This window comes from Mustela putorius, unplaced genomic scaffold, assembly GCF_011764305.1.
Source record: "Mustela putorius furo isolate JIRA1106 unplaced genomic scaffold, ASM1176430v1.1 tig00001075_pilon_pilon_pilon, whole genome shotgun sequence".
Classification (NCBI taxonomy): domain Eukaryota; kingdom Metazoa; phylum Chordata; class Mammalia; order Carnivora; family Mustelidae; genus Mustela; species Mustela putorius.
Window position 1 is genome coordinate 4477069 of NW_025421560.1, and position 27603 is coordinate 4504671.

Consider the following 27603-nt stretch of genomic DNA (forward strand, 5'->3'; position numbering starts at 1 on the left):
CTCCAGTTTTTGTTGTTGTTGTTTTTTCCTATTAATCTGTCTTATGTGAATTTAACTCTTAGGCCAGCTGGGAGATGTTGAAGGGTAGAGGAAGAATTTCTTATTCCCTTCACTCACACACACCACGTTGGAGATGTCCATGAACATCAACTATTGAGGCATCTATATAGACATTAGTAAGGAGCCTAGATTTTTGAGGTCTCTCTCTCTCTTTTTCCTGGGCAGAAGAGTTAGGGATTTGAACACTAGTATCACTGAGACCCAAGTAAAATTCTTCTGATTTCCATTCTGTAAGCTCAAGACCAATGCATGTCGGCCTCAGAGAGGATTATCTGAATCTTGATTTCCTGTCTCTGTTTGCTTTGGAGGTTTCACATGCGCTGCTAAAACGGACTAGAAGGTTGGAGGGGAGAAGGCTGGGATGTGCTGCAACTCCCTTCAGCCTCCCTCACCCCATCTTGGTGACGCTGCCAGCGGAGGAGGTGACGCTGCCAGCGGAGGAGGCAGGACAGACAGCTTCACCTCCCTGGCAGGAGATGGAGGACTGGATAAGAAACAAAGTCAAAGGATTCCATTTTGACCAAGGCACTGTAGGGAGAGTGCTGTCCTCTGTGAAGCACCTTCTTAGAAGCTGAAGAGAAAGGTGTGTGTGGGAGGGTGGTCAGGGCGATAATCAGACTGGAAGAGGGGTACAGATTCAGGACTTGGCATGGTCCTTTTTTGCCTTCCTCAGTGTTAGAATTTTAAAAAAGACCGTGTAAAATGCTAAGTAATGGAAAAAGTCATCTGCTTAAAGTAATTACAGGAAAAAGGCAAAAATGAAGTTAAGATATGATGTTGGTAGGTAGTTCAAGAGAGTACTATTTAGGTTCTAACAAAAACTGGGGGTGATTCTGAAAAAGTGTGGTGAAAATTGCAAGCTCTTTAAGGTAAAGAGCGCTATTACAAGCTCCCTCCTCATGTTATCATCCCCTGGGGTGAGATGGAGAGCAACGTGCGTGTCTCCTTTCTGACTTCCTCAGAGAGAGTCAGGAGCTGGGTGCAGATCTGTAACGTCCTGGGAGTACCCGCTTGTACAATGCAGCTTTTAGCATTTCATCAGGCATAGCCAATTTCATTACATAACTAGACATAACCTTTCTGTAAATGCCAAAATAAAATCTCAAAGATTCCTTGGAAGTTAAGTAATCAACACTACTCTCCTTGCCACCCCCACCCCCTTGACTGCCTCCACAAGGGATCAAATACTTGTTAGAAATGCTTGTGTGGGACGCCTGGGTGGCTCAGTTGGTTAAGCAGCTGCCTTCAGCTCAGGTCATGATCCCAGCGTCCTGGGATCGGTCTCCTTGCTCAGCAGGGAGCCTGTTTCTCCCTCTGCCTCTGCCTGCCATTCTGTCTGCCTGTGCTCGCTCTCCCCCCACCCCGATAAATAAATAAAATCTTTAAAAAAGAAAGAAATGCTTATGTAAGCATGGTCATTCTCAATGGCTGCTTGACTTGGTACACTAAAAAATTCAAATGAAGATTGGAATAATCCTCCAGCCAGAGCTTTAAAAAGTATATTTGAAAATAGCGTTTCTTTACATTCTATGGTATCAGTTTCTATGTGAACCTTATATATGAATGATGAATTATGATCAAAAGGCATTTCTACATTCTTTAAAAAGATTAATGTTTCTTATATGTGGTTCTATGGTACACATTATCCTGTATGGATTTCCTTCCTTATTTAGGAGGTTGGTATTATTGTTCACTTTTACAGATTTGTACATTTAGGTACGGAGAGGTTAAGCTATTTGCCCGAGGTCACACAGCTAGTGGCAGGGTCACAGGGTGAGGGCTTGAACTCAATTCTGAATTCAGAGACTGTGTAGGTAGTCACTGCACTTTCCTTGGCTCCATGAATTGTTATCAAATCCCTAGAACAAAGGCATAAACTCTATGCTTTTTAAAGTTCTAAAGTCCCAAACAAACAGTGACAAAAATGGTAAAATGACAATTATGTGGTATATTTCAGCATCCAGATACTTTTAATGTGAATTTTCACAAGAATAATTGAAAAGATATGCTAGGATCATAGGCGCAGAGTATAATGAGGTTAATGTAGAAATTCCTAGTTGGTTTTAAAGTTACATTTTAGAACAAATATGAAGGCAGGCCAAAAATTATACCTGAAGCCTTACTTTATACTACTCTTATGCAGAGAATTATGATTCACCCATGAAACTTTATTATTCCCCTTTTCCAAAACACTTTGCCATAACACTTCTTTTATCAGAGTCATCAGTAATTTTGTCTTATTCTGTCTCCTAGACCTTAAGTCTCTTAAGGATTTGAATTTTCTGCTATTTTAGAGGTATTTAAAATAATTACTAAGCAAAATGGACTAAAGAGATTTTTATTTTAAAACTGCTATTCAGGGGGCACCTGGGTGGCTCAGTGGGTTGAGGCCTCTGCCTTCGGCTCAGGTCGTGATCCCAGGGTCCTGGGATCAAGCCCCAGGGCTGCGGGCTCTCCGCAGGGAGCCTGCTTCCCTTCCTCTCTCTGCCTGCCTCTCTGCCTACTTGTGATCTCTCTCTGTCAAATAAAACAAAACAAAACAGCTATTCAGGAATGGGTCTCTTGCATGAATTAGGTACAGAGTACATTCTCTGGGTTCATGTGTGCATTTTTGCAGCATTTGTCACAACACTTGATGAACCTACTCAGAGAACTATAGCTAGAGGGGAAGTCCAAGATCCACTCCGCCCTACCTCCTAATTACAAAGCTGGGGGAGCCGAGAGGCTGAACATCGTATGCAGGGGAGTAATAGCTCCTAAGCTGGACTCACAGTCTTGGAGTAGCCACTAGGCAACACCAGGCTATAGCTTTTTATAATTTGCCTTTTTGCCCCTCATTCCTTGAGAAATTTCCTTCTGGAGGCCTCATCTGGATCCCACTACCATCTCTAGTAGGCACAACCACCCCAACTTTCCCTTCTTGCCCCACTGTCCCCAACTGAATCTTACTCACCTTCACATACCAGAGCCTACCAGATGAAACGTTTCCTCAATAGATTTCATTCTTTTTTTTTTTTTTTAAGATTTTACTTATTCATTTGACAGAGAGAAACACGGCGAGAGAGGGAACACAAGCAGGGGAAGTGGGAGAGGGAGAAGCAGGCTTCCTGCCCAGCAGGGAGACTGATGGGGGGGCCCAGGATCTTGGGATCATGACCTGAGCTGAAGGCAGATGCTTAAGGATTGAGCCACCCAGGTGCCCCAGATTTATTTATTTATTCCTTCCTTCCTTTCTTTCTTTTTTTCTTTTTTAAAGATAGCCTATCTAGGACGCCTGGGTGGCTCAGTTGGTTAAGCAGCTGCCTTCAGCTCAGGTCATGATCCCAGTGTCCTGGGATCGAGTCCCACATCAGGCTCCTTGCTTGGCAGGGAGCCTGCTTCTCCCTCTGCCTCCGCCTGCCATTCTGTCTGCCTGTGCTCACTCTCTCTCCCAATCTCTCTCTGACAAATAAGTAAATAAAATTTTTAAGAGATAGCCTATCTAATAACATCAAAAAGTACATGTGAAAGTGTAACAATTCTACTTCTAAGAATTTACATTGTGCCAAAAAGAGTTAAGGTGGTGGGCCCAAACTGCTTTCCTTGGAAGGGCCTGCTTGCATGGTTGGCCCTTGGCTGGTATATGGCAACGTGGATTTCAGGAGAGTTCCCACCATTTCCTAACTGGGTAAGAGTGGCTTACTGTGTCTAAACTGTACAAACAGTGTGACTTATACTGAACGCCTTTTCTCCTTCTTGAGGCTTGGGATTTCAGTACATGTAAGAGAGAGAGTGTTTCCACGACCACCCTTAGTAAAAACCCTGGGCTCTGAGTCCCTAATGAGCTGCCTGGCTTGACCACATCATACATGTTGTTGGAGGAAAGAAGCATGTTCTTTGTGATTTACTGGGGAAATACTCTTGGAAACTTGTGCCTAGGGTCCTCCAGCTTTGTCCTATACATCTTTTCCTTTTGATGATTCTGCATTGGACCCATCACTGTCATAAACCTTCTGTAAGTACAACTATTTGCCGAGTCTTGAAGTCCCCATTCAGCCTGGGGATAGTCTTGAGGAACCCCCAGTGAATAGCATCTTAGTTATTTTTAAAGAAGTGAAATATAAAACCTGAAAAGTCTTGGGTAGCAATTTAAGCTGTTGCTAATTCTCTTTGATAACTTGGGTATTTTAAAGAAATAGCCCCACAGCTAACTTTTTATTCCAGTTTTGCTTTATATAAATGCATATTTTTTAAAAGAGTCACTTACAGCAGGATGAAAAACGTTGATGGCTTGAACAGAAGCCTTCCCTTTTTGCTTATACCCGAATACCAAGTCAATCCACTGACAGATGTTCTGGGACACGTAGTCAGACTCTAGAGCCTGTCGATGAATGAGGATAAAAAGACGAGGATCGTTACGTGCCCAAGGAGGGAGGTTGACGTGATTAACCCGTTCACCGTTCTGACGCACACCAAAATCAAAACCTAAAAGAGAAGATTAATATTAATGCTTATCTCCCCAAAGCACACCTCATTTGGCCCACTGAGCAGGTCTTAAGACTTCCCCAAAACAGATATTATGTGCTATAATCAGGGAAAGCAGAGGCAAAGAGGAGAGTGACATCATTGTTCATCTATCTATCTACCTATTGACAGAAGCACATGGGTTAATGCTATCCTCATTATATTTGAGATATTTCAACTTTATTGTTCTACCACTTTATATCATATTGAAAAAACAGAAGAAAATCACTGCCATTTAATTTCAATATTATCAGAACTTCAAATGTAGTTAAGTACTTAAATATATATTCTATTCAATTATAAACTTGATTACAAAATTAAACTAAGGTGTTAACATCACAATAAATTTAAGATTATATTTAGTAAATATTAGCATTCTGTAGCTTAAATAAATCCAATTAATGCAAAGTATACACATCCTAAGTGAACTATTAACTTTATGGTAAGTCAAGAGGTCTGTCCTAACATCATTTCCACCAAGCATTTCTATGGACAACAAACTTATTCCAACACATTGAATGAGAGGGTTCTTTTGTGATCTAAATAAGCTGTTCTCTAATTGTTTCATTTGTCTGCTAGTGTAAACAAAAATCTCATAAGTGTTTGTTTAAAAAAAAAAAAAACAACTGTCCTAAAAGAAATGTTACAGAGATGTTTTTGTGTTACCTTTTATGGGCAGAAAATGTGAACAGCGTAACAGAATAAAAATTAAAAAGGCTTTCTTAGCCCTTTTATGAAGATGGCGCCGAAAGCTAAGAAGGAAACGCCTACCCCTCCCAAAGCCGAAGCCAAAGCAAAGGCTTTGAAAGCCAAGAAAGCAGTGCTGAAAGACGTCCACAGTCACAAAAAAAAGAAGATCCGCACATCACCTACGTTCCCACGACCCAAGACTCTGCGTCTCTGAAGGCAACCCAGATACCCTCGAAAGAGCGCCCCCAGGAGAAACAAGCTTGACCACTATACCATCATCAAGTTCCCCCTGACTACTGAGTCAGCCATGAAGGAAATAGAAGACAACAACACACTTGTGTTCATTGCGGATGTCAAGGCCAACAAGCACCAGATCAAACAGGCTGTGAAGAAGCTCTATGACATTGATGTAGCCAAGGTCAACACCTTAATCAGGCCTGATGGAGAGAAGAAGGCATACGTTCGGCTGGCCCCTGACTATGATGCTTTGGATGTTGCCAACAAAATTGGGATCATCTAAACTGAGTCCAGCTGGCTAAATCTAAATACAGTTTTTTCATGATTTAAAAAAAAAAAAAGGCTTTCTTAAAAGCTGATTACACTCCATATAAAATTAAGTTGCTGTCTGCCTCCTTCTAGATCTTGTGAAAACAGTTACAGGATATTCGCTAATTCTGGAAGTATTCTGAAATGATATGATGTGAAATATAAAGCAAGGGCTTATGTAAATGGACATGGAGTGAGGATGCGGGTCATCTCCAGAAGCTCAGCTCATCCTACAGGCAGCTGCAGAGTGATTTAAGACGGACTGGCCCAGAACCCCCAGAGCTCTCTGGGAGCAGCAGGAATCTACTGAGGTAACAATAGTGAGTGAGACCTCTAAGGGCTGAGTTGGGGAGGGGCTGAGCAGCAGGGGTCTGTATAAACTCAAATCATTCTCAACTGTCAAATGCTCTGTGGGCACATCACGGGTGGGCACTCTTCACACACAGCAGATGACTAAGGGGCTAATCAAAGGCTTAATGGAATGCCGATAGGAAATGACATGATGTACATGAAAGCAAACAGTGTTTTCCAAAAATAGCTATAACAACCCTTGCTGTGCTGCATGCTTTTCTGGAATCTCGCTACTCTCCCATCAAGTAGCAAAGTTTATGCTCCTTCCTTTTGAATGTGGGCAAGGCACTTGTGACCAGAACGCAGGTGTGCCACTCTGTGACCTCCAAGGCGAGGTTCGTAGAGGCTGTGCAGCTTCTGTTCATTTCTCTCTTGGGACACTCGCCTTTGGAAGCCCCAGTTGCCGAGGAGAATGTCCAAGGCCTCCATGCCATGAGGAAACCCAAACTGGTCCACGTGGAGAGACCACATGGAAAACCACGGACACTACATGAGAGAGATGCCTGCCAGCCCCCAGCTGCTCTGATCCCGACTGGTCCAGCTCCAGCTCCAGCTAATCTGAATGCACACCCTGAGCCCAAACCACTGAAGGCTCGGGGAGGAGCTGCTCCTGAATTTCTGACCTGCGAAACCTGTAATGATAATCAATTTCTTATTGCTTTGAGGCCCTAAGTGTTGGAGGCATTTGTTATGCAGCCAGAGATACCGGAAACATACATAGAAGAAACCATGGACAGAGAAAACAAGCATAGACTGAAATGAGTCCCAAGCCGAAAGCCACCAGGCAGGTACTACAAAGTGCGGGTGCCAACAGCCCATTAAGGCGGTTCTCATCTGGGCAACACTATGAACCGTGCTCCGGGTGATGAGGAACATGGATAGATTAACGGTTCTCCAAACAGCTCCAGAGAGGCCAGTTAGCATAGAATAAAATTCTAAAGGAATTTTCCCAACACTAACTTCTCTAAAGATACCATTATCAATTGCATATATTCCTAAAGGTCACATAAAAATATAAAATTAAGTAATGTAGAAAAATGACCCACAAACATCTCTCAGAGGAATACCTGATCTTCTACTAAAAAACAGGTAAGGTTGGCCCAGATTGTTGGTCATTGGCATCACGGAAACTGGATTTTATCCTCTACTATCCCTTTTTGGTATTAGAAGATTCTGGCTAGGGTGTTTTATTTCTAAGTTGGTCACTCCGCATAAAGTCATTGAGATTTTGGTTAACTTACATTGTGCTTCAATAAATTCAAGACTTATTTTTTTAATGAGCACATGATAACCTTTGCAATCAGGAAAAAAAGCATTTCTGTAATAAAACTAAAGTACATTTTACAGATATCTTTAATAGGTAAAAGTTACCAATTTTCCACACATATTTGGTCCTGTAAAATAGTTACAATCTTCATGCTTGCTTGGAAATAAAATGATACACTTGATAAATAAAGGTATTTATCTTATTGGGGGACTCAAATAATAGGACTTAAAAAAGTGATTCTTATTTTTAGAAAATTATAAAATAAGTACAGAATTATAAATTAGAAATGATGTACTGCTATACCTTCACGGTTGACTAAGAACTCTGGAAGATAAAAAAACTCTGGGATCAGTTCTTTGACATCAGTCATGGATTCAAAAGATGAAAGGCGCCAAGTTGTATTTGTAGAATGAAAAGTTCTGTCTGGAATGTCAAAACTTTGATCTATAAAGAAAGACAAACAATGCAATTAAGACACAACGACCTTATTCTGTTTAAAGCTTGTTACAGTTTATTTCTGCTACTTTGAAAAGATTAAAATGATGTTCATTTTGTTTTTCAGTTTTAAAGAGGTTATTCATGTTCTTGAAAATAAATATTTCTATACATTATTTGAGACCATATTATAGTATTGTTAATCTGCATTATGTTTTCCTGGTACACAAAAAGTGGATGAATTTATATCACTTTTTTGTTTAATTGACTACTATCTGTCTACCCAAGCAGAATTAAACAGCAGGGACCTTGGGTATAACCCACAATGAGCACATACTAGGTACTTGATAATGACTTATTTATTGAATGAATAATAAAGAAGGAAAATTGAAGTTCAAGTGGGTAAAACAGTTTTTTCCCCATCAGAAAACAAAACTATTCCTTCACCTTTAAATTAAGACTACTTTTTTTCTTTTTTCGGTGGGGGGAGCACTGCTTTTTAGATGTAACTGAATTAAAGAATGAAGTACAATTTCCTATAAATGAAAAAACTAAACACAGTCACTCCTCTGTTAAGTTTTTCTGCAGTTTCTTTGTTAAGTTTTCTGTAGACTAATAATTAAGAACTGAGTTTTGACTGGTCTCTTTCCTGTCAACAGTTAGCAGAACATGAAATGGTATCCAGAGGCCAGCCCCTGAGAACACCAGCTGTATATATTGTACTATCGAAAACTCTTTTGAAGTTGCAGAAATTTTATACTTATATTTTCATTTAGAGACTGTCACAGACTAATTTCAGCATCAAGCAAGGCACAATTTTAAAAAGATAGGCTAAATTTCTTCCCGAGGTCTGCGCTTCCCTGTCCAGCAACATTTTCTATTATTTTCATTACTTTCTTATCTATTTTGGGGAGTCAGTTAGCTCAAAGGAAAAGTAACCAATCTAAATGGCATCTAGAACAAGTAATTCTGGAAGGCTACGGCAGATTCATAGTATCTAGAAGAGAGACTAAGGAACTGTGGTATGAAAGAAGCACACTGAGGGTCTGTTCAAACTGTCAAATTCTGCATTGTTTCTTAACTTAAAAAAAAAAAAAACTCTTCCACAAATTCCTATCATCTAGAATGTGCATGTACTAAACAAGGGGTTCTGAAGCTAGCATTTCTGTCCCCAAGTGACATTTAGCAATGCCTAGAGATATTTTTGGTTCTCACAACGGAACTAGTGGGGGAATGCCACCGGCATCAAGTGGGTAGAAGCCAGGGATGCTGCAAAAACAGCCTAGAGCACACAGGACAGTCTTTACAACAAAGAGGATGCACCTCAAAAGGAATACAGGGCCAAGATGAGAAGCCCAGGACCAGGCCCCCGAGTCTAGCTAATCAGATGAAGTTGACGGGGATTGCAGTAGCCTCTGGTTGTTGTTGTTGTTTTTTTTAATCATGCATAAATACAGCATGAAGAAAACTGGCATAATAACAATATATATTTAAAAATTAAGAAATTTTAGTTGATTGGGAGTTTTATATTAATAGATTCTTGGGCTACATGAAAAAAGTGGAGGGCAGGGAGAGTCCTGTTACATGCTGCAGCAGTCCCAAAACACATGTGAAGTACTCTTTTTTATTCTGAGTGTCACTTTTTAATAAGGGCATTTGCAAACCAGAACATGTCTAGAAGAATGATCAGAACAGTGACAGGTTTGGAAACCAGAACAAACAAGGATGGCTTACGCACTGGTTTTTAAAACTCTTCGGTAAGTACAGAATGGTCTTATTTATGTTTTGGATTCCTTGCAGCAGCTGGGATACGACCCTGCATACAGGAGGCTCTCAACCTGATGTCAAATTAACTAAGGATAATTAGCTTGGGGATAAACAAGACTGAAAGGGAAAAAGGGGACAGGGCAAGAGTCTTCAAATATTTGAACAGCTGTCACTGGAACATTTGTTCTGTGTACTTACACAAAGACAAACAGAAGAAAGCCCCTTCTATAGACCAAGGAGAGACAATGCAAAATTCATTCCTCCAAGAGGTGGTATGTGAGTAAAAATACATAAAGAAGATCAAGAAGGTTGAGTAAATGAATGGATAATGACCCCACAAAGGATTCTGAGTGCCATGAGGAAAAACTACAGAGCTCACACCACAGTCCTCATTAGAAATTGGTAGGAAAGAATGTCCTCCTTTGCACACACATCAGTAAATTCACCTCTAAGTAATCTTCTGGCCTGTGAGCTGCCACTTAAAACACTGAGTAGATTATTATCATTCTTCTCTTTTTTTGAGAGAGACAGAGAGGCTGACCGGGGAGGAGAGGTGGAGCGAGAGGGAAGAGAGAGAGTCTTAAGACAGCTCCAGGTTGGGGGCTTGATCTCATGACGCTGAGATCATGACTGGAGCTGAAATCAAGAGCTGGACACTCAACTGAACGAGACACCCAGGTGCAGAAGTTCATTAACTAGACAGTTCCTATGGTGATGGTGGAAGTGTGGCTCTCCTATTAACTACTTACAATAAATGACAGTAACATATTCCCACTAGAAATAACTATTAAATTGAACATCTTTAAAAAGTAAATTGCATACATTTGATAAGGATAAAGTTTGCAAATTACACAGGATGTGAACTACATCTTAATTTTAAAAAAGTGAATTGCATTTTTATAAACATACATGTCTAATCTGCAGTGAAAACTCAACAAATTAGCAAGATAATCTGGTTCACTACAAATTTCTGGAAAGAATTTTATTGAAGGAATAAGTAGGATTATTTTTCCTGTGGTTTGGTTAGTCTCAATACAGTCTCAGGAAGTATGTCAAGTTCCCCCCACCAATGACCCAGTAAAATATTTTAGGTAGTTATAAAATAATTCTTACCTTGGTAGGCTAAAAACATTTTTGTGAACGGAGGCATCCTGACCAGGAAGTGAAGCACGGTGCCGCTGTTGGAGTAGTGGGAGCCGTAGTGGTAGGGCTGCACGGGGGGCATGGGGTCATCCTCCCGGGCCCCTTTGCGGTACTCCTCCTCCAAGTACTGAAGGGAACAGGCAATCAGACAGTGTTCATAAGAGAGTGCTCCAGGTATCACCAGTTTTCTTTCCATCTTCTCTACTAATCCTCCTTTTAAAAAATCATTATTTTATTTTTTTTATTTTGAGAGAGAAAGAGCACAAGTGGGGTGCAGAGAGAAAGAGAAAATCCCAAGCAGGTTCCACACTTATCACAGAGCCCAACACAGGGCTCAATCTCATGACCCCGAGCATCATGACCTGAGCCGAAATCAAGACCTGGATCATAACCATCTGAACCACCCACGTGCCCCTATCCTATCCCTTTGACACCATTTTCTATGGTTTGCCCTGCCATGTGTTTGGACCTCAGCCACCTAAAGTGTCTCCTCCTCAGTGCCCCACTGAGTCCTGGTTCCTCAAGAAGCATGTCACAGTCTGCACCTTTACTCTCTCATTCCGTCACAGGAAACTCACCTGCTCTGCACCCTGCCTCCCAGCACTCTGGCTCCCAACGTAGCCTATCATATGTAAGTTGATTATGCGCTCGATAAAGGAGAGCTGCTACTGTCACTAGAGACACCTGCATTTTAAAAAATGAGTCTCAAGATACAATGCTATGTTCTTTAGAGAAACTCTCTAGCGTGGAAAGGCAACAGCAGTGGAAAAACTGTACCATGTTACTAAGGTTCTTAGGTATTAAGGTAACATTTTTTTGGACTATTTTGCAATGTAGTTTCACTGAGATAAAAACGAATACAGTGATTTCTCATGCCTCCCATCTTCCCATCATGACGTAGGAAGCTCAACCAAATATTTAATATCTGTCACTCATCACCCATAGCTTCTGTCTGGCTCTGATAACAAAGTCAGGCGATAGTGAATTTCTGGAGTCACTTCTCCTTGATTCCATAGCACTGCCCCACTTTCAACTGCAGAAGAATCAAGGAGTGACTGTTATAAGACACTTGGAGAGATCTTTCTGCAACTGTGCTACAAAACAATGTGAATGCAAGAAGACTGCTTCAGCTGCTCTTACCTTGATACTGCTGTGAAGAATGCAGCATGTGGCTAATGAGTTTTTTGAAAATTTCCAACAGAATTCCATTAATGTTAATTTCTCAGAAATAGATAAATTATACTTTTAAACTTCAAAATCTGGTAAATTTCTGCTAATAAACTAATGCACAATTTGCTGAATATGAATAATAAGGAATTACAATACATTATAAATAGACAGTCTATTATAAATAGACTGATATTGTTCTATAAATAACACTAGGGGATACAAATAGCAGGATCCTGAAAACCTGTGATTTTTTTTTAAAGGAATATAGTTATTTATATATGGATGTAACAATGGACTATTAGCTTCCAATTTATGCCACAACAAGCGTATTTCTTTTTCTGGGCAGTGTTTTCAGAGAACTGAGATAGACAACAATACCTAAAATCATATAATGATTTCCAGTTGTTTGTCACTCAAAGCACAAGAAGGTAAAAAACACAAAAGTCAATATTATAAATTTTAAATTAGGTAAAACTCAAGTCTGTAAAATAAAACTTGAGTTCTCATGTATCAAAATATGAGGAAAAACGAAGCCTACCTTGTAGGTATCCACATAACGATCTTCTTTTTCTTTATACTGCACGGCTATGGGCTTAGAGAGATTTCTACAAATGAAGAGAGGACGGAAAAAGATGAAGTTTTTCGATATTGTCAAGCTTAAGCTGCCTACATGCCTGCATCCGTAAGTAAACCTGTGATCAGCAAACACGTGGCCCTCAGTGTAGTGGTTACACATGTTGCTTTGCAACATAACAGCCATCATTCAAGATTATGACTGAATCAACTGGTAGATGGTGGGATTTCCTAAATAGATTCATACCCACTCAGGAGTTCCCGGCTTACGAGTAACCTAGACAAGAAGGGATGCTGGGGCCCCTGCTCTCTTCGCTTCTTCCATTTCCTCCAGAATCAGAACCGATGCTGTCTAGGGAAGCTGATTCCTGTTGAGCTCTGACATGCCTGTCCCCACTTTCCAGACCTACACTTGTCCAGCAGTGAAGACGGAAGGGCGGTTTGGATGGGAAGCAGGACCATGAGGAGATATTATAGAATTATTAGGTTACGTACTGAAAATTAATAAAATGACACTTAAAAAAAATTTTTTTTTTAAATTTTAAGTGGACCCCATGCCCAATGTGGGGCTTGAACTCATGACCCTGAAGGTAGGAGTCACATGCTCTACTGACTGAGTCAGCCTGGCACCCCAAAATGACACAAATTTAAAAATGACCAAGTGGAGACTAGGCGTGTGCATAGTGAAATCCATGTTTTATTGTCTAACTCACAGACGGGGAGTGACATCCTCATCTGCACAGTAGAGCTGTGTCTGTGCTGGTGTTCACACTCTGTCAGGGACGCTAGAGAACACTGGGATGAATCCTCACTTTTCCAAGCCACACAGGCAAGCAGCCTCCCTGTGTAGCACTTGGAAGAACAAGAGGAAAAGATCCGCCGAGGCCGAAGCCTCCCGGGCTGAGGGACCACGGGGCTAGCAGCCATCTGGAGTTCCAACCTCTGGCTCCATAATTAGATCAACATCAAGATCTGCCCAAAGCTCAGTGGATCAAACCAGGTCTGCTGAGCCAGCCAGTCATATGCCTATATCCTAGGGATACTGAAATTGATGATAGTAAGCACTAATTTGGTTTTTGAGACCTTTCTATAATCTTAAAAAATTCATTAAAAGTAAAAACAGTTTTATAGAATAGATACAAATTCACATATCAAAATAGGAGAAATCACATTTAAGATCCAGGTATGCGGATTTCCTCTAAACAGTGTATATAGGTTTTTTTGAACACAAATAATACTGTTGTGGTTGGAAAATCAGAAATTACTGATGAGCAGACAGAAAAACCCCCAAATCAGCTAAAATACCATTCTTCACAGGTAAAACATTTTGGTATATACCTTTCCAGTTGTTTTTCTGGTTATCTGTATGTGTATATTCACGTTTAAAAATAAAAATAACAGCCTTCCCCACCTACACTAAATATTTCTAAAATACCATTTTTAATGGCTGCAATGTAAAGCAGTTAACTTGAACCTGGTGCTGGGCATTGAGGTTGTTTCTAAGTTTTAGCCACTTAAAAAAATGATGTTAAGGGGCGCCTGGGTGGCTCAGTGGGTTAGGCCGCTGCCTTCGGCTCAGGTCATGATCTCAGGGTCCTGGGATCGAGTCCCGCATCGGGCTCTCTGCTTGGCAGGGAGCCTGCTTCCTTCCCTTCCTCTCTCTCTGCCTGCCTCTCTGCCTACTTGTGATCTCTCGCTGTCAAAAAAAAAGATGTTAAGACTATCCATCCATATGGCCAAATTTTTGCACGCAATGCCAAGCACCATTATCAGCAATGAACCAGAGTTCTTGACCTCATGAAACTTACTTCCAGTGGGAACCTTTCTGGTAAAGTACATATTCTTAAGTATTCCTAAAAAAAAGTCCAAGAAGTTAAATTGCTAAAGCAGTATATACACTTGAAGAGTACTTGGCGATATATTGTCAAATGCCTTCCAGAAAGATTGGATCTATTTATGCCAGTAGTGCAAAAATGTCTAAATGTCCATCAGCAGTGGATAAAAATGTCTGGAAATAACACGCCACTTGCTGTTTTTTAAATTGACAAACATACTAAGCTGCATCTGATTTTTTAAAAACATTTTTAAAGATTTTATTTATTTATTTAATAGAGAAAGATCACAAGTAGGCAAAGAGGCAGGCAGAGAGAGAGGAGGAAGCAGACTCCCTGCTGAACAGAGAGCCCGATGTGGGACTCGATTCCAGGACCCTGAGATCATGACCTGAGCCGAAGGCAGCGGCTTAACCCACTGAGCCACCCAGGTGCCCTGTATCTGATTTCTTGAAAACTGTCTTAAGCTAGGACTACTTCTCAGTAGTTAAAATATTCTAAAAAATATATATTCTAATATACCAAGTAGAATATTTGGAGTCAATTTTTCTTTAAATAACCTAAGAAAACTTAAAAAAAAATTAAATAACCAGAATATTTCTTCATCAACTAGGGCTATGTGGTTACTCTAAAAGGCAATTCATTCAAGAAAAGCAGGATAAATGCTTAATTCTTTTGCTTTAATTGGCAAATGTCAAAGGTAAGAAACTGGTGCCCTAGTTATATCCAGTGGCGACCAGTAAGTTTGTTTCTGAAGCCTTTAAAAAGCATCATTATTGGGGCGCCTGGGTGGCTCAGTGGGTTAAGCCACTGCCTTCGGCTCAGGTCATGATCTCAGGGTCCTGGGATCGAGTCCCACATCGGGCTGTCTGCTGAGCAGGGAGCCTGCTTCCCTCTCTCTCTCTCTCTCTCTCTGCCTGCCTCTCCATCTACTTGTGATTTCTCTCTGTCAAATAAAAAAAAAAAATAAAAAAAAATTAAAATAAAAAGCATCATTATTAACCTAAGAGGTTTTTTTTTTAATGTGTTTTAATCAATTGTAGTCATTATTTTTCCTAATGCTCCGACTGTCCTATCTTTGGCGGTGTTAGCCACTTCAAGTTGGCTCTTGAGTCCTTTGTTACTTTTCTTTTGGGTTGTGTTAAAAAAAACACACAATACAAAATTAATAATCATAACAATCCTCAAATAAACAGTTCAATAGTGTTGACCATATTTACATTGTTGCATGAAACGTCTAAAACTTTTTCATCTTGTAAAACTCTACCCCCACTAAACAACTCCCCATTTCCCGCTCCCCTGTGAAACCCTGTCCCCTAGCAACCACCATTCCCCTCTCTGCCTGAGTCTAATGACCCTAGAGAACTCCCATAAGTGGAATGTCACAGTATCTGTCTGTTTTGCGGCTAGAATATTTCACTTAGCACAATGTTCCCAAGGTTCATCCATGTTATAGCGTATGACAGGACTTCCCTCCCTCTTAAGGTGGAATGATGTTCCACTGTATGTATGTACCACAAATTCCCCATCCATCCATCCACAGATAGACATGGGCTGCCTCCCCCAGCTGGCTGTTGTGAGCATTGTTGCAACGAACACAGGTAGGTAAATATGGCCTCCACATCCTTCCGACAAAACTATTAGTTTCCTTGCTTTCTTTTCTTTTCTTTCTTTTTTTTTTTTTGATTTTATTCATTTACTTGACAGAGATCTCAGTAGGCAGAGAGGCACGCAGAGAGAGACAGAGGAGGAAGCAGGCTTCCTGCTGAGCAGAGCTCGATGTGGGGCTCGATCCCAGGACCTTAGGACCATGACCTGAGCCGAATCAGAGGCTTTAACCCACTGAGCCACCCAGGCGCCCCTGTTTCCTTGCTTTCTGACACAACAAATACCAGGCTCATCTTGTATGTTTTCTTCTAAAAAATTTTAGAAGAAATGAGAGAATAGGAAATCACTATTTTGTGACCCCTAGTGAAATAAATAACCGACTTAAGAGATAGTCATCAATGACAGAAACAAATTCAGGGGAAGCCTGATACCATGGATCAATGTGAGCATCATTAGAATGGACGCCATGTGTCTCCTGAATTGGTCAATATGTTGGTCAATACGAAGCTCACACCCCCTACAAAGGACACCTGCCCAAAAAGGCTGACCCTCGGTCTAAGCGAGACTGCAGAACTAGTTTCCAGTCTCTAGGAAATACAGAGGCTGAAGGAAGAAGGTAAATACTAACATGGGAATGGGGATAGCCTACAAAATAACTGGTCTGTTCTTCAACAAGTCGACGTTAGGAAAAAAGGAAGAGGAAAATGCATACCAACAAACAACGGCTTGTTCTAGATGTGTCTTCAGAGACAAAGCAACCAAAGGTGATACTGGGCCCAATATGAGCCAGTCAAGTATAAAAATAAATCTTTCATATAATTGGGGGACACTGGAAAATGGGCTGGGTATTAGATGATACCATGAAATTATTGTTAATTTTCTTAGATATGATAGTGTCACTGTAACATTAGTAAGAAAATGTTCGATACTTTCTTAAGAGACGTGTGCTGAAGAACACAGGAATAACATAACAAAATGTCTGTGATTTGTCTTAAAAAGAAAAAAAGAGATGACACAAGCTTGGTAGAAATATTCATAACTGTCGAGTTGAGGTTATGGACAGATGGGGTTCATTGTATATTCCTTCAGATTGGTGCATGGTTGAAAATCCTGATAGGTTTTTAACGAAATAAAGACAGCATATGGACAAAGCCAACAAGTGACACCATTTTCAGTTACCTGTAAACTGAAGGATCATTGAGGTCAAGGGTCTCACTGACATAGTCAGCGAGTATGAACGGGAACACCGGATACTGCATGAGATCATTGAAGGATCGGCCGGCATGTTTGTTTAAGTGAGTCAAATACTCAAAGTTAGTGATTTGTCCAGTATACCATAAATTTGTCAGAGCATTGATGTTGCCGTATTCCAGGAGATTAGGGAGGTTATTTGTTAGTATACTGTGGTACACGTCATCACGGACCTGCAAAGAAAGGAGAGAAAAAAACAAACAAACAGATTTTCTTTTAGGTTACTGATACTTTTCTCCAAAGTCTCCATATTTTAGGCACATTAGTAACTTCAAGGCCACCAAGAAAATTCTTGTTGCCCAAATAACATCCACTGGTGGTGAACTGAGATTCAACTCCGGGGCTTCCTCCGAAGGCTGGACTCCTAAACGTTATGTTGTGTTGCCAGAGAAATCAGCTAATAAGAAGGTAAGAAAATGTCTGTATAGAAAAGTCACTTATATACAGATCCTGAAAAAAAAAAAAAAAAAGGATAAAGAAGAGTCTTCATCTAAATAAATGCAACAAGGTATTTAGAAAGAGCATGGTCGGGGCGCCTGGATGGCTCAGTGGGTTAAAGCCTCTGCCTGAGGCTCAGGTCATGATCCCAGGGTCCTGGGATTGAGCCCCACATCAGGCTCTCTGCTCAGCCTCTCTGCCTGCCTCTCTGCCTGCTTGTGATCTCTGTCTGTCAAATAAATAAATAAAATCTTAAAAAAAAAAAGAGCATGGTCATCTTAATTAGACAGATAGCCTTGCTTCCATCTTAAAACCTCTGTGTTACTACCACATCTGTAATATGAGAATAGTAATATTTATTGCATGAATATGAAATAAGATATCCTATGTAAAATACGATATTTGATTTTCACTACTGATTGAGAAGCAATAAACTTTTGTGTTTGTTTGGTTTTTTAGAGATTCACAAAACTTGTCACAGAAAAAGGTAATCTGATTTTTTCTAAAGTAATTAAATGATGATTGGTAATAAATGGGAAAAAATAGACAATCCAGGGCTTTACTAAAAACAAATTGAAATATCTATCCTAAATGTGTATGGACTTAAGGCAAAGGAATGAGAGCCACAGTCGCAGATAACCAGAGACAGGACTAAAAGTAAATAAAGAAATGGAGCTATGGCTATGGAACAGGCAAGGTCACAGGGGGTTTAAAAATCTACACCGCAAACCTGTTCCACAACAATGTGAATATATTTAACACATAAAAATGGCTAAAATGAGGGCACCTGGGTGACTCAGTTGGTTAAGCATGGGCCTTCAGCTCAGGTCATGATCTCAGCGTCCTGGGATCAAGACCCCCATTGGGTTCCTTGCTTAATGGGGAGCCTGCTTCTTCCTCTGCTTCCCTCCAGTCCCTCCACTCATGCTCACTTACTCTCTCTAATAAATAAATAAAATCTTTTTTAAAATGGCCATCTTCTTTTATGTATTTTTTTTTAACCACGATTAAAAAAAAATGAATCGGTTCAAGGAAAAACAAAAACCTAAACTTATAGTTTAAATCTGAAGACTGCCACCTTCTAAAGCTAAGGCTGATAGGAGTTTATGACAGACTGCATAACAAAACCACGCAAGAAAAAGGAAGTTTTCATTCCTTTGACAAATACTGATCAGGCACATTCAAACTGTTGAAGCTATAGCACTTAACAAAACAAACTGTTTACATTTTATTGGAGAGACAATGTTGGATGTTATTAAGTCCTATAGAGGAAAACAGAACAAAGGCAAGGAGACTTGGGGATAGGAGTAAGGGAGGGGTTATTATTTTATTAAGAGTAGTCAGGAAGGTCTGAGAAGGAGACATTAGATCAAGGAACCTAAAAAAGTGAGCAAGTGAGTCATGTGGATTTCAAAAAGGAAAAACATTCCGGGCAGTATTCTGGAGCAGGAGCAGTAAGTGCAAAGGCCCCGAGGCATTAGTGTGCCTAGTCAAGGAAAACAAAGTCGCCATGGATGGAGAGAGCAGGGGATACAATGATAGAAAAGAAGGTCAGCGAGATAACAAGATGCCAGATCATTCAGTGCTTCATTCAGCTATTATAAGGACTGTGGCATTAACCAAGTGAGGCAGGAAGTAATTGGAGGGTTGTGAGTAGAGAATGACATGATCAACACAATTTAGCTATCGTGTTGAGAATAGTCTGAAAGAAGGGGGAGCAATGGAAGCAGGAAGGACAGTTAGGAGGCTACTGTAATGATTTTTAGGCAGGAGATGATGCTGGCTTAGACCAGGAGGGTAGTAGTGTACGTAGTCAGACCTATCTTGAGGGAGAGTCAGCAGATCGAGAGCATGTAGGGCATGAAAGAGTAAGAGGAGTCTAGGGGAATCCCAAAATTTCTAGCCTGGGCAATCAGAAGGATTCGAGTTGCTAATTTTTGAAATGGGGAAAACGGCAACAAGATTTTGAGGGGGCAGATTAGAAGTTTGGTTTTGTGTGTGCTCAATATGAGATGCTGATTTGACTTTCAAGTGGAGATGCCCAGGAGGGAGTTAAGTATTTGAGTGTGGCATTCCCAGGAGGGGTTTGGGTAGTGACCCAAATTTGTAAGTTGTTACAATACAGGTAGTATTTAAAGTCCTAAGAGTGGATGAGAAGAGAATAGGTCTGCGGAGTGAACCCAGAGGCATTCCAAGCAGCATCTTCGAGGAAGACTGAGAAGGAATGCCCTGACAACAGGAGGGGAGCCAATGAAAAGTGATGACCCAGAAACCTAGTGGAAAAGATTAATTTTTTCTTGAAGATTTTATTTCTTTCTTATTTGAGAGAGCGTGGCAGAGGGAGACGGAAAGGAAGAGGCACTAGCAGACTCCCTGCTGAGCACGGAGCCCAATGCGGGGCTTGATCTCCTGACGCTGATCATGATCATGATCGGAGCCGAAACCGAGTTGGAAGGTCAACTGCTCCATAGACTGCACCACCCAGGTGCCCTGGGAAGGTTATTATTATTATCATCTTTTTTTAAAAAGGAGAAAATAATCACTGGTGTCAAAAGCTGCTGATAGGCCAAGTAAAATGAGGACCGAGAAATGTGACCATAGGGTTTGGACACGGAGGTCACTGAGAACCCCAACCAGAGTTCTAGGTGAAGTGGTGAGAAGAAAACCAGCCAGGAGCGTTTCAAAAGAGAATGGAGGCAGTGAGCACACATCACTTCTCCTTTCTATAAAGGACGGCAGACAAACTGAAGCTGAAGGGATGTGGTGGGGGTTAAGAAAGGGTTTATAAACAATGGAATCTGCTCTCAAGTTTAAATTGCTCTTTTCAGGTTGATTATGCATTCACTTACTTTTTACAGATATAGTTACTCTGGAGAATCGGAATTTAACACAGTTTGGAAGGACAAAAATCATTCTAATATAGCCAAGGTTCACTTTAATTAGGACTAACAAGAGCAATTTTTGCTTGATGACAGAAACAGTGAATCAAAGTTTAAATAAGTTAAACCCTGATAAAATCATTTGAGTACAGTTACACTGGACCCATGATAACTTCAAACATATGTATCTATTAATAAAGCCAAATTTACCTTGGTGTTATCAAATGCTAACAGGAGTGTTCTACCATTTGTTAAAAAGATCTCTACAGCGTTGTCTCTCAACTGCCACCAACGCTTGTGGACTTCTTTAATTTCTTCATATGTCCAGGAGAAGGACGCTGGTTCCAATTCTCCCTGAAGGCTCTAAGACAAAAGAAATAAATGAAAGTGTTTGCTTCATAGGAAATATAAATAATCATTTTAATCTTAGATTTTTTAAAACGTGAAAATGAAATAAGACATCTTCCTTTTGTGGCAATATGGCAGATAAGATTCCCTGACCTGCCCCACCCCCTTACTACAAAACACTTCAAAATGCTGGATGAAATTTAAGGAATTTTTAAAAAGACTTTATTTGTATTTTTTAAGAGACTTTATTTTTTAGAGGAGTTTTAGTTTTTTTTTTTAAATTTATTTTTATTTATTTTCAGCATAACAGTATTCATTGTTTTTGCACCACACCCAGTGCTCCATGCAATCCGTGCCCTCTACAATACCCACCACCTGGTACCCCAACCTCCCACCCCCCCCACCACTTAAAACCACTCAGATTGTTTTTCAGAGTCCATAGTTTCTCATGGTTCACCTCCCCTTCCAATTTCCCCCAGCTCCCTTCTCCTAACTCCCCATGTCCACCATGCTATTTGTTATGCTCCACAAATAAGTGAAACCATATGATAATTGACTCTCTCTGCTTGACTTCTTTCACTCAGCATAATCTCCTCCAGTCCCGTCCATGTTGCTACAAAAGTTGGGTATTCGTCCTTTCTGATGGAGCATCATACTCCATAGTGTATATGGACCACATCTTCCTTATCCATTCGTCCGTTGAAGGGCATCTTGGTTCTTTCCACAGTTTGGCGACTGTGGCCATTGCTGCTATAAACATTGGGGTACAGATGGCCCTTCTTTTCACTACATCTGTATCTTTGGGGTAAATACCCAGGAGTGCAATTGCAGGGCCATAGGGAAGTTCTATTTTTAATTTCTTGAGGAATCTCCACACTGTTCTCCAAAGAGACTACACCAACTTGCATTCCCACCAACAGTGTAAGAGGGTTCCCCTTTTTCCACATCCCCTCCAACACATGTTGTTTCCTGTCTTGCTAATTTTGGCCAAGTAGGAGGAGGTGCCTTTTCAACCTGTACCCTAAAGTGAGCTGATTACCTACCAAAGAACTCTGATCACCCATGAAATCAGCCCGAGATCAGAATTATACACATCTGGATCTCTACAGGGGCAGAAGACGCCAGTGGGCAGGTAAAGCAGAATGGGAAAGGCGGACTGATATGGGAAGATAAACAAAAGGGGGAGGGAGCCACCAGAGGTGACTGGTTGGAAAGTAATACCCCTAATATGAGTGAGAGTGCCCTGCATGTGGGGACCAGCATTAACCTAGAGCAGTTTTAGGTTTGCAGGAAACCGAGCAGATAGCGTATAAAGTTCCCATGTATTCCCTGCCTGCACTCACAATTGCCCTATGATTAACGTCTCCCATCAGTGTGAGTAGTGTGGTGCCTTTGTAATAATTGTTGAGCCACCACTGAATACATTATTCTTGACTAAAGGCCATAGTTTACACTAGGGTTCACTCTTGGCGTGACGCAGTTGTCGGTTTTGACTAATGTCTCCGGGGAAACGTGTCCACCACCACCACCTCCCACAGAATTCCCTCGTGCTCCACCTCCCCCTCCCCTCCTGCCCCGTGGACCCCTGATCTTTTTATTATCGCCATGGTTTTCCCTTCCCAGAATGTTATATGGTTAGACTCCTACAATACACAGCCATTCTAGACTGACTTGAGTTTAAAGCTGAGCTGGCAAGAAATTAAGGGAAAATGAATCCCAGGAAGCAAAAATAACAAGAAATGTGAAAAGCATGCCGGGGTCACAGACTAAGTGATCAGGTTGAAACAACTGGAAGAAAGAAGATGAGGCACTGGGTTCTCTGGAGCAGAGTATGGGATGAAATTACTTCAGAAATCTAAAGCCCATTAAGGGATATGTTCCTGTTGTCTATAAACACACAAGCCCATCAATAGAGAAAGAAACAGGAGCTTGTCTCTCTTGGCCTGGGGTCAGGGTGGAGAGTAGACAACTGTGGGCCTGCCCTCACACATGGATTGGGTTAAAATTGACCTATCTGCATGCCTGGGAGCTCACCAGCTCTGACGCACAGTTCGCATGCCTCTGCATCTCCCAGGAAAGGCAAAGCAGCCTCTGCCAATCAGCCCCATCGACTGTAAGCTCACAGATCGTCGCCCACCAGATGGCTATGTTCCTCTCCCATGTGGTCAGCAGAAGGAAGAAGAGATAAAGTGACCACTGGAAGGCTGGGTCTTCCTGCACATTAATCCCAGTCTCCCTCAACAAATCCCTAATTCTTTTCTTTCTTTCTTTTTTCTTTTTCTTTTTTTTTTAGAGATTTTATTTATTTGTCAGAGACACAGAGAGAGAACACAAGCAAGAGGAGAAGAGGGAGAGGGAGGAGAGGGGGGAGAGGGAGAAACAGGCTCCCTGGAGCAAGGAGCCTCCCTCCGGCTCCATCCCCGGACCCTGGGATCATGACCTGAGCCACTCAGGCATCCCAAATTCCCACATTCTAGAATGAAGGATTAGGGGCCATAGGTCCTATACTTCTTACCACCAATGGGCCCTTACCAAAGTACAAGATCAAGAAAACTTTTAAAAACGTATCTAAGTCTGTAAACTGCAACTGAATACATGAATTACATTACTCAATGCTTTCAATAGAAAACACGATAAAAGCTTCTACTAAAGTTTAAAACTAGTTAGAATTTACCTCATCAAGTTAACCTGCATCCTATTTTGGTTTTTCATCAGTCTTCCCTTTTGGAAAACTGCATTTACTTCTCCTTTGTGTTGGAACAGGAGCTCAGTGCAAAACTTGGAACTCCATCACATGACTATCTTACCCCAGGCTCTTCATCCTTCTAAAACCTTATTTGAAATTTTTAAAATTTGACTTGTCCTGTTCCATGTGTATTACAGTATTGTACTAAGTTCCAACTGGCTTTTAGAAGTAGGGGTTGGAAATATATTACAAATAAAATTAAACATTTTAATGAAAATCTAATATTCTCACACATAAAACTGAATTCCTTCTTGTTGAGCTTTAACTTTCATTGATTCCTGCAACTCAGCAGATGTTAAGTATCTAGGAGCAAGGTGCTCTGCTAAGTGTTCTGCATGCAATACATCTGTGTCAGATGGAAAGTATATAAACATTCAAAATGCAAGACAGCAAATGTCATATGTAAAGTGGGAACAAGTGCTAAAGAATGGAGGAGAGAAGGCTCTTTCACTCTCAAAAAAAAGCCAAAACAAAACAAGATTATTTTAAGGAGAGTTTTAAAGGGGGAAAATGGCATCTTTTGGATCCAGAAAAATGTTTGCTTATATATCAACTATTAAATTTCTTGGTTGCTAAAAAAGAGACATCTTGAAAAATAATTAACCATACTTCTACTAGCTGGGATAAATACTGTGGCAACTGCTAGATAAATCCCACATGAAAGAATGCCTACTCAATTTGGGGGGGGCTATATTAAATATTTTCATATTGTTTTACAACAAAATTTTATGTTTTAGCTCATTTTTTAAAAATCACCTATGTATTCACTATTAAAGCACATGCAATCTTATTTAGTATATCCTTAGCAATTCTTGGTTTTAGAACTTTTCTGAAACAAAAAGCCTTATTTCTCTTATTACCAGGATCTCAAAACAATATTTTAATGGCACACAAGCTAATTCATATGGACAAAAAGTCTTGAAATACAAAAAAAATGTGAATTAAGAGTCATTTTTGTTATTTTTTGACTAACAGCAGTACTTCCAGCAGAATAAAAATTATGGTACTAAGGCATGTGAATATCAGAATTACTTAAGTTATTCAATTATACAACACTTTCCTTTCTTTGTGAAGGTAAGTGTACTTGACAGTGAACTGGGACTGGTAAGAAGTAGTTATTTGTTGCTACTGAGGATAGTGATAAAAAGAATAAATATAAATAAATTAACATAACAAGCATTTTTCTTTCATTTTTTCATTTTTAAAAAAATTTGTACTTTTCAAGTTTTTATTTTAATCCTAGTTAGTTAAAATATGGTGTTGTATAGTTCTAGGGGTACAATACAATGACTAAACACTTCCTGACATCACCTGGTGTTCACCACAAGTGCTCTCGTCAATCCCCTTCACCTGGTTCACCCATCCCCTACCCACCTGCCCTCTGGTAGCCATCAGTTTGTTCTCTATAATTAAGAGTCTGTTTCTTGCTTTCTCTCTCTCTCTTCCCCCTTTGCTTGTTCGCTTTAACAGGAGCGCTTTGGAATTTGACTCATAATACTAACTGCTATGAGATCAGACTGTACCCCAGACAAGATGGTATGGTCTTCTTTTTAAAAGTATCTTTAAAAGAAAAAGTTTGGAATTAAGTCCAATCTATACATAGAGTCACAATACCTGCTCTCTCGTTATCCCAAAGTTATACATTTTGGGAATTTGTCTAGATTTATGTAAGTGCAAACTTAAGTCTCTACTCACCGAACTTTCAACTGTATCAGAAGCATTATCTTCCACAAAGTACATCCCACATTTACCTATAGAAAGCATTCGGACATGAGTTTAAGAATGTATGCGTACTATTACCGTATGTGATTACAAATATGACCTCTGGAGTCTGTTGGCCTGAATTTAAATCCCAGCACACAGAAACTGTTCCTGTCACCCAATAACATTTTTTAATAGTATCCATGAGATCTCGGGTAAGTTGCTTTTTTTTGTCTTAACCTCCTGATTAAAAAAAGGGGTGGAGGAGGACTTTATTTCACAGGGTTACTGTGGGAATTAAATTAGAATATATGTAAAACACTGATTACTAGTATCTGGCACTCAGTGCTAAAAAAAAAAAAAAAGTTGGCCATGTATTATTACCAGTACTCTTTTTATATTACTAGCATATTAATTTGCTTTATTTTCTTACATATTAGCTTAAGTCAACTTATAAACAAATTTTCTAGCAAAAGAGGAATCCTTCATTATTTTTATCTAAACACTCAACAGAGCAGAGGAGACCTTAAAAGATAGCCCCCAAGTTCTGCTTTATAGGTTGGCTGTGTTAACACATGTCCCTACACCATATGTCCAACGGGTAGGAATTTCTCTGGGGCTTGGCACTGTATGCCGGTCACCCTTGAGCACTGAGCACTTCTGGCTCAGAAAAGGGCACTATCTCCATCCTCACGACCATGGGGCTCAGTCCAGACAAACCTGAAGCTCTGCCTCTGGAGCCCTGGAGGCTATAGCTTTAGCGTATAGCAGTGACTCTCAAATTTGAGGGTGCATCCGAATTGCTGGAGGGCTCAAAGAAATGCACACTGCTGGACTCTGCCCCACAGAGTTTCAGCCTCAAGAGGTGTACGCTGGAGCCGAAGAATGTATATTTCTATGTAGTTCCCATGTGATGCTGATGTTCTGGATTTGGGGGCCATGCTTCAAGAACTGGCCTACAGCATACACACTGGTTCCTTAAGGGAAGAGAGACCAAGTGGTGCAACCTTTTTTTTTTTTTCCCCCCAAGTGGTACAACCTTATTCCTTCATATCTTGAGGAAAAATTGTCTGACCAAATGTAATTATATAGATACCCATGGATGGACAACCTTGGTCTTTCTCTCAGAAGCACAACAGGGAATATAAATTATCGACTGTCTCAAGGTGGATATATTTCTTAGTATTCCAATAATTCTTCACTTTAAAAATAAAAAATGGATATAGGTAAAAGGAATGACTAAAAATAAAGATGTATACTTACGAGGAAAGTCAACTTTATGAAAATCAAAATGCTATTCATGTGCTTTTTAGAAAATAAGATTGTCATTTCTTCACATTTGTGGGTCATAAACACTATATATAATGTTAAGGCAAAATCGCCTATGTGCTGTTAGAGAAAGTTTATCTGATTTAATGGTATTTACAACAAACAGTGCTTCAAACTGTCTAAGAATAAAGACAGGGTGAGTATGTGTAAAAGTCTTCAAAGCATGACTTACCTAATAACAATTCACCAGCTGTCTCTCTAGATGGTGCAACGCTGATACATCTTCGGTTCACCCTGTCAAAACATATTTAAAATCCCTATGATTAAGTGTTTTGACCAATTTCAGCAAGTAGAGTATAAGCTTTCTTTATATAGTAAAAGATTTTAGCATAGCAGACTAGAGTTTCAAAAGTATGAGAAGTCTTGTCTAAACTCAGTTGAAAATATTATCTCAAATTCCAATGCTCTAGTAGAGGAGAAGATAAAAACTTTTAGAGAAGGCTCATAACTCATATGCCATGTATACAGAATACAGGGATTCAATTTTTAAAAAGAAACTTCAGTATTTTATGTTTTCTAGTAATTAAACCAACATTGGATCATGCCTCTGGTATTTTCAAAGACATTAAAAAATCTTTGTATTCTAGGAAAAACAGGGGATTTAGACTCAGAAAAGACCTATTCTTTTGTCACCTCCTTCAAGTCCGAGTTCTTTATCTACTAAATGAGCTCAGTAATAACTGCCACCACCACAACAAATGCTATCAATAGCTAACATATACCGGCCCATTTGACACACAACAATATGCTGATGCTTTAAGTATTGTTATCTTTTTCGTGTCACAGATACAGACACTGACACAGAGAGGCTAAGTAGCTTGCCCAAGACCAGATAGTTAGTAAGACAGGGAACTAAAATTTGAACCTTTAGTCACTTGGGGACACGACCAGTGTGCTGTTTCACAGACAACTACAAAGATAGACACGTGCGGATAAGGGACAGAGCGCGATGCCTGAACGTCAGCG

At 40.2% G+C, this 27603-nt stretch overlaps 1 protein-coding gene and 1 pseudogene across 8 annotated transcripts in view; one reads left to right on the forward strand and one right to left on the reverse strand.

Moving 5' to 3' along the window:
- Positions 1-27603, reverse strand: part of LYST (lysosomal trafficking regulator) — a 170804-nt gene that overhangs the window by 27453 nt on the left and 115748 nt on the right. For all 8 annotated transcript variants that reach the window (XM_045087285.1, XM_045087284.1, XM_013048559.2 and 5 more), the window contains 8 exons: positions 26810-26871; positions 25303-25358; positions 20724-20876; positions 17125-17369; positions 12471-12537; positions 10733-10889; positions 7721-7861; positions 4307-4524 (listed from right to left, as the gene is read on the reverse strand). In XM_045087285.1, the coding sequence (XP_044943220.1) occupies positions 4307-4524; positions 7721-7861; positions 10733-10889; positions 12471-12537; positions 17125-17369; positions 20724-20876; positions 25303-25358; positions 26810-26871 (1099 nt within the window). The remainder of the gene's footprint in view (positions 1-4306; positions 4525-7720; positions 7862-10732; positions 10890-12470; positions 12538-17124; positions 17370-20723; positions 20877-25302; positions 25359-26809; positions 26872-27603) is intronic.
- LOC106004217 lies at positions 5297-5773 on the forward strand (annotated as a pseudogene).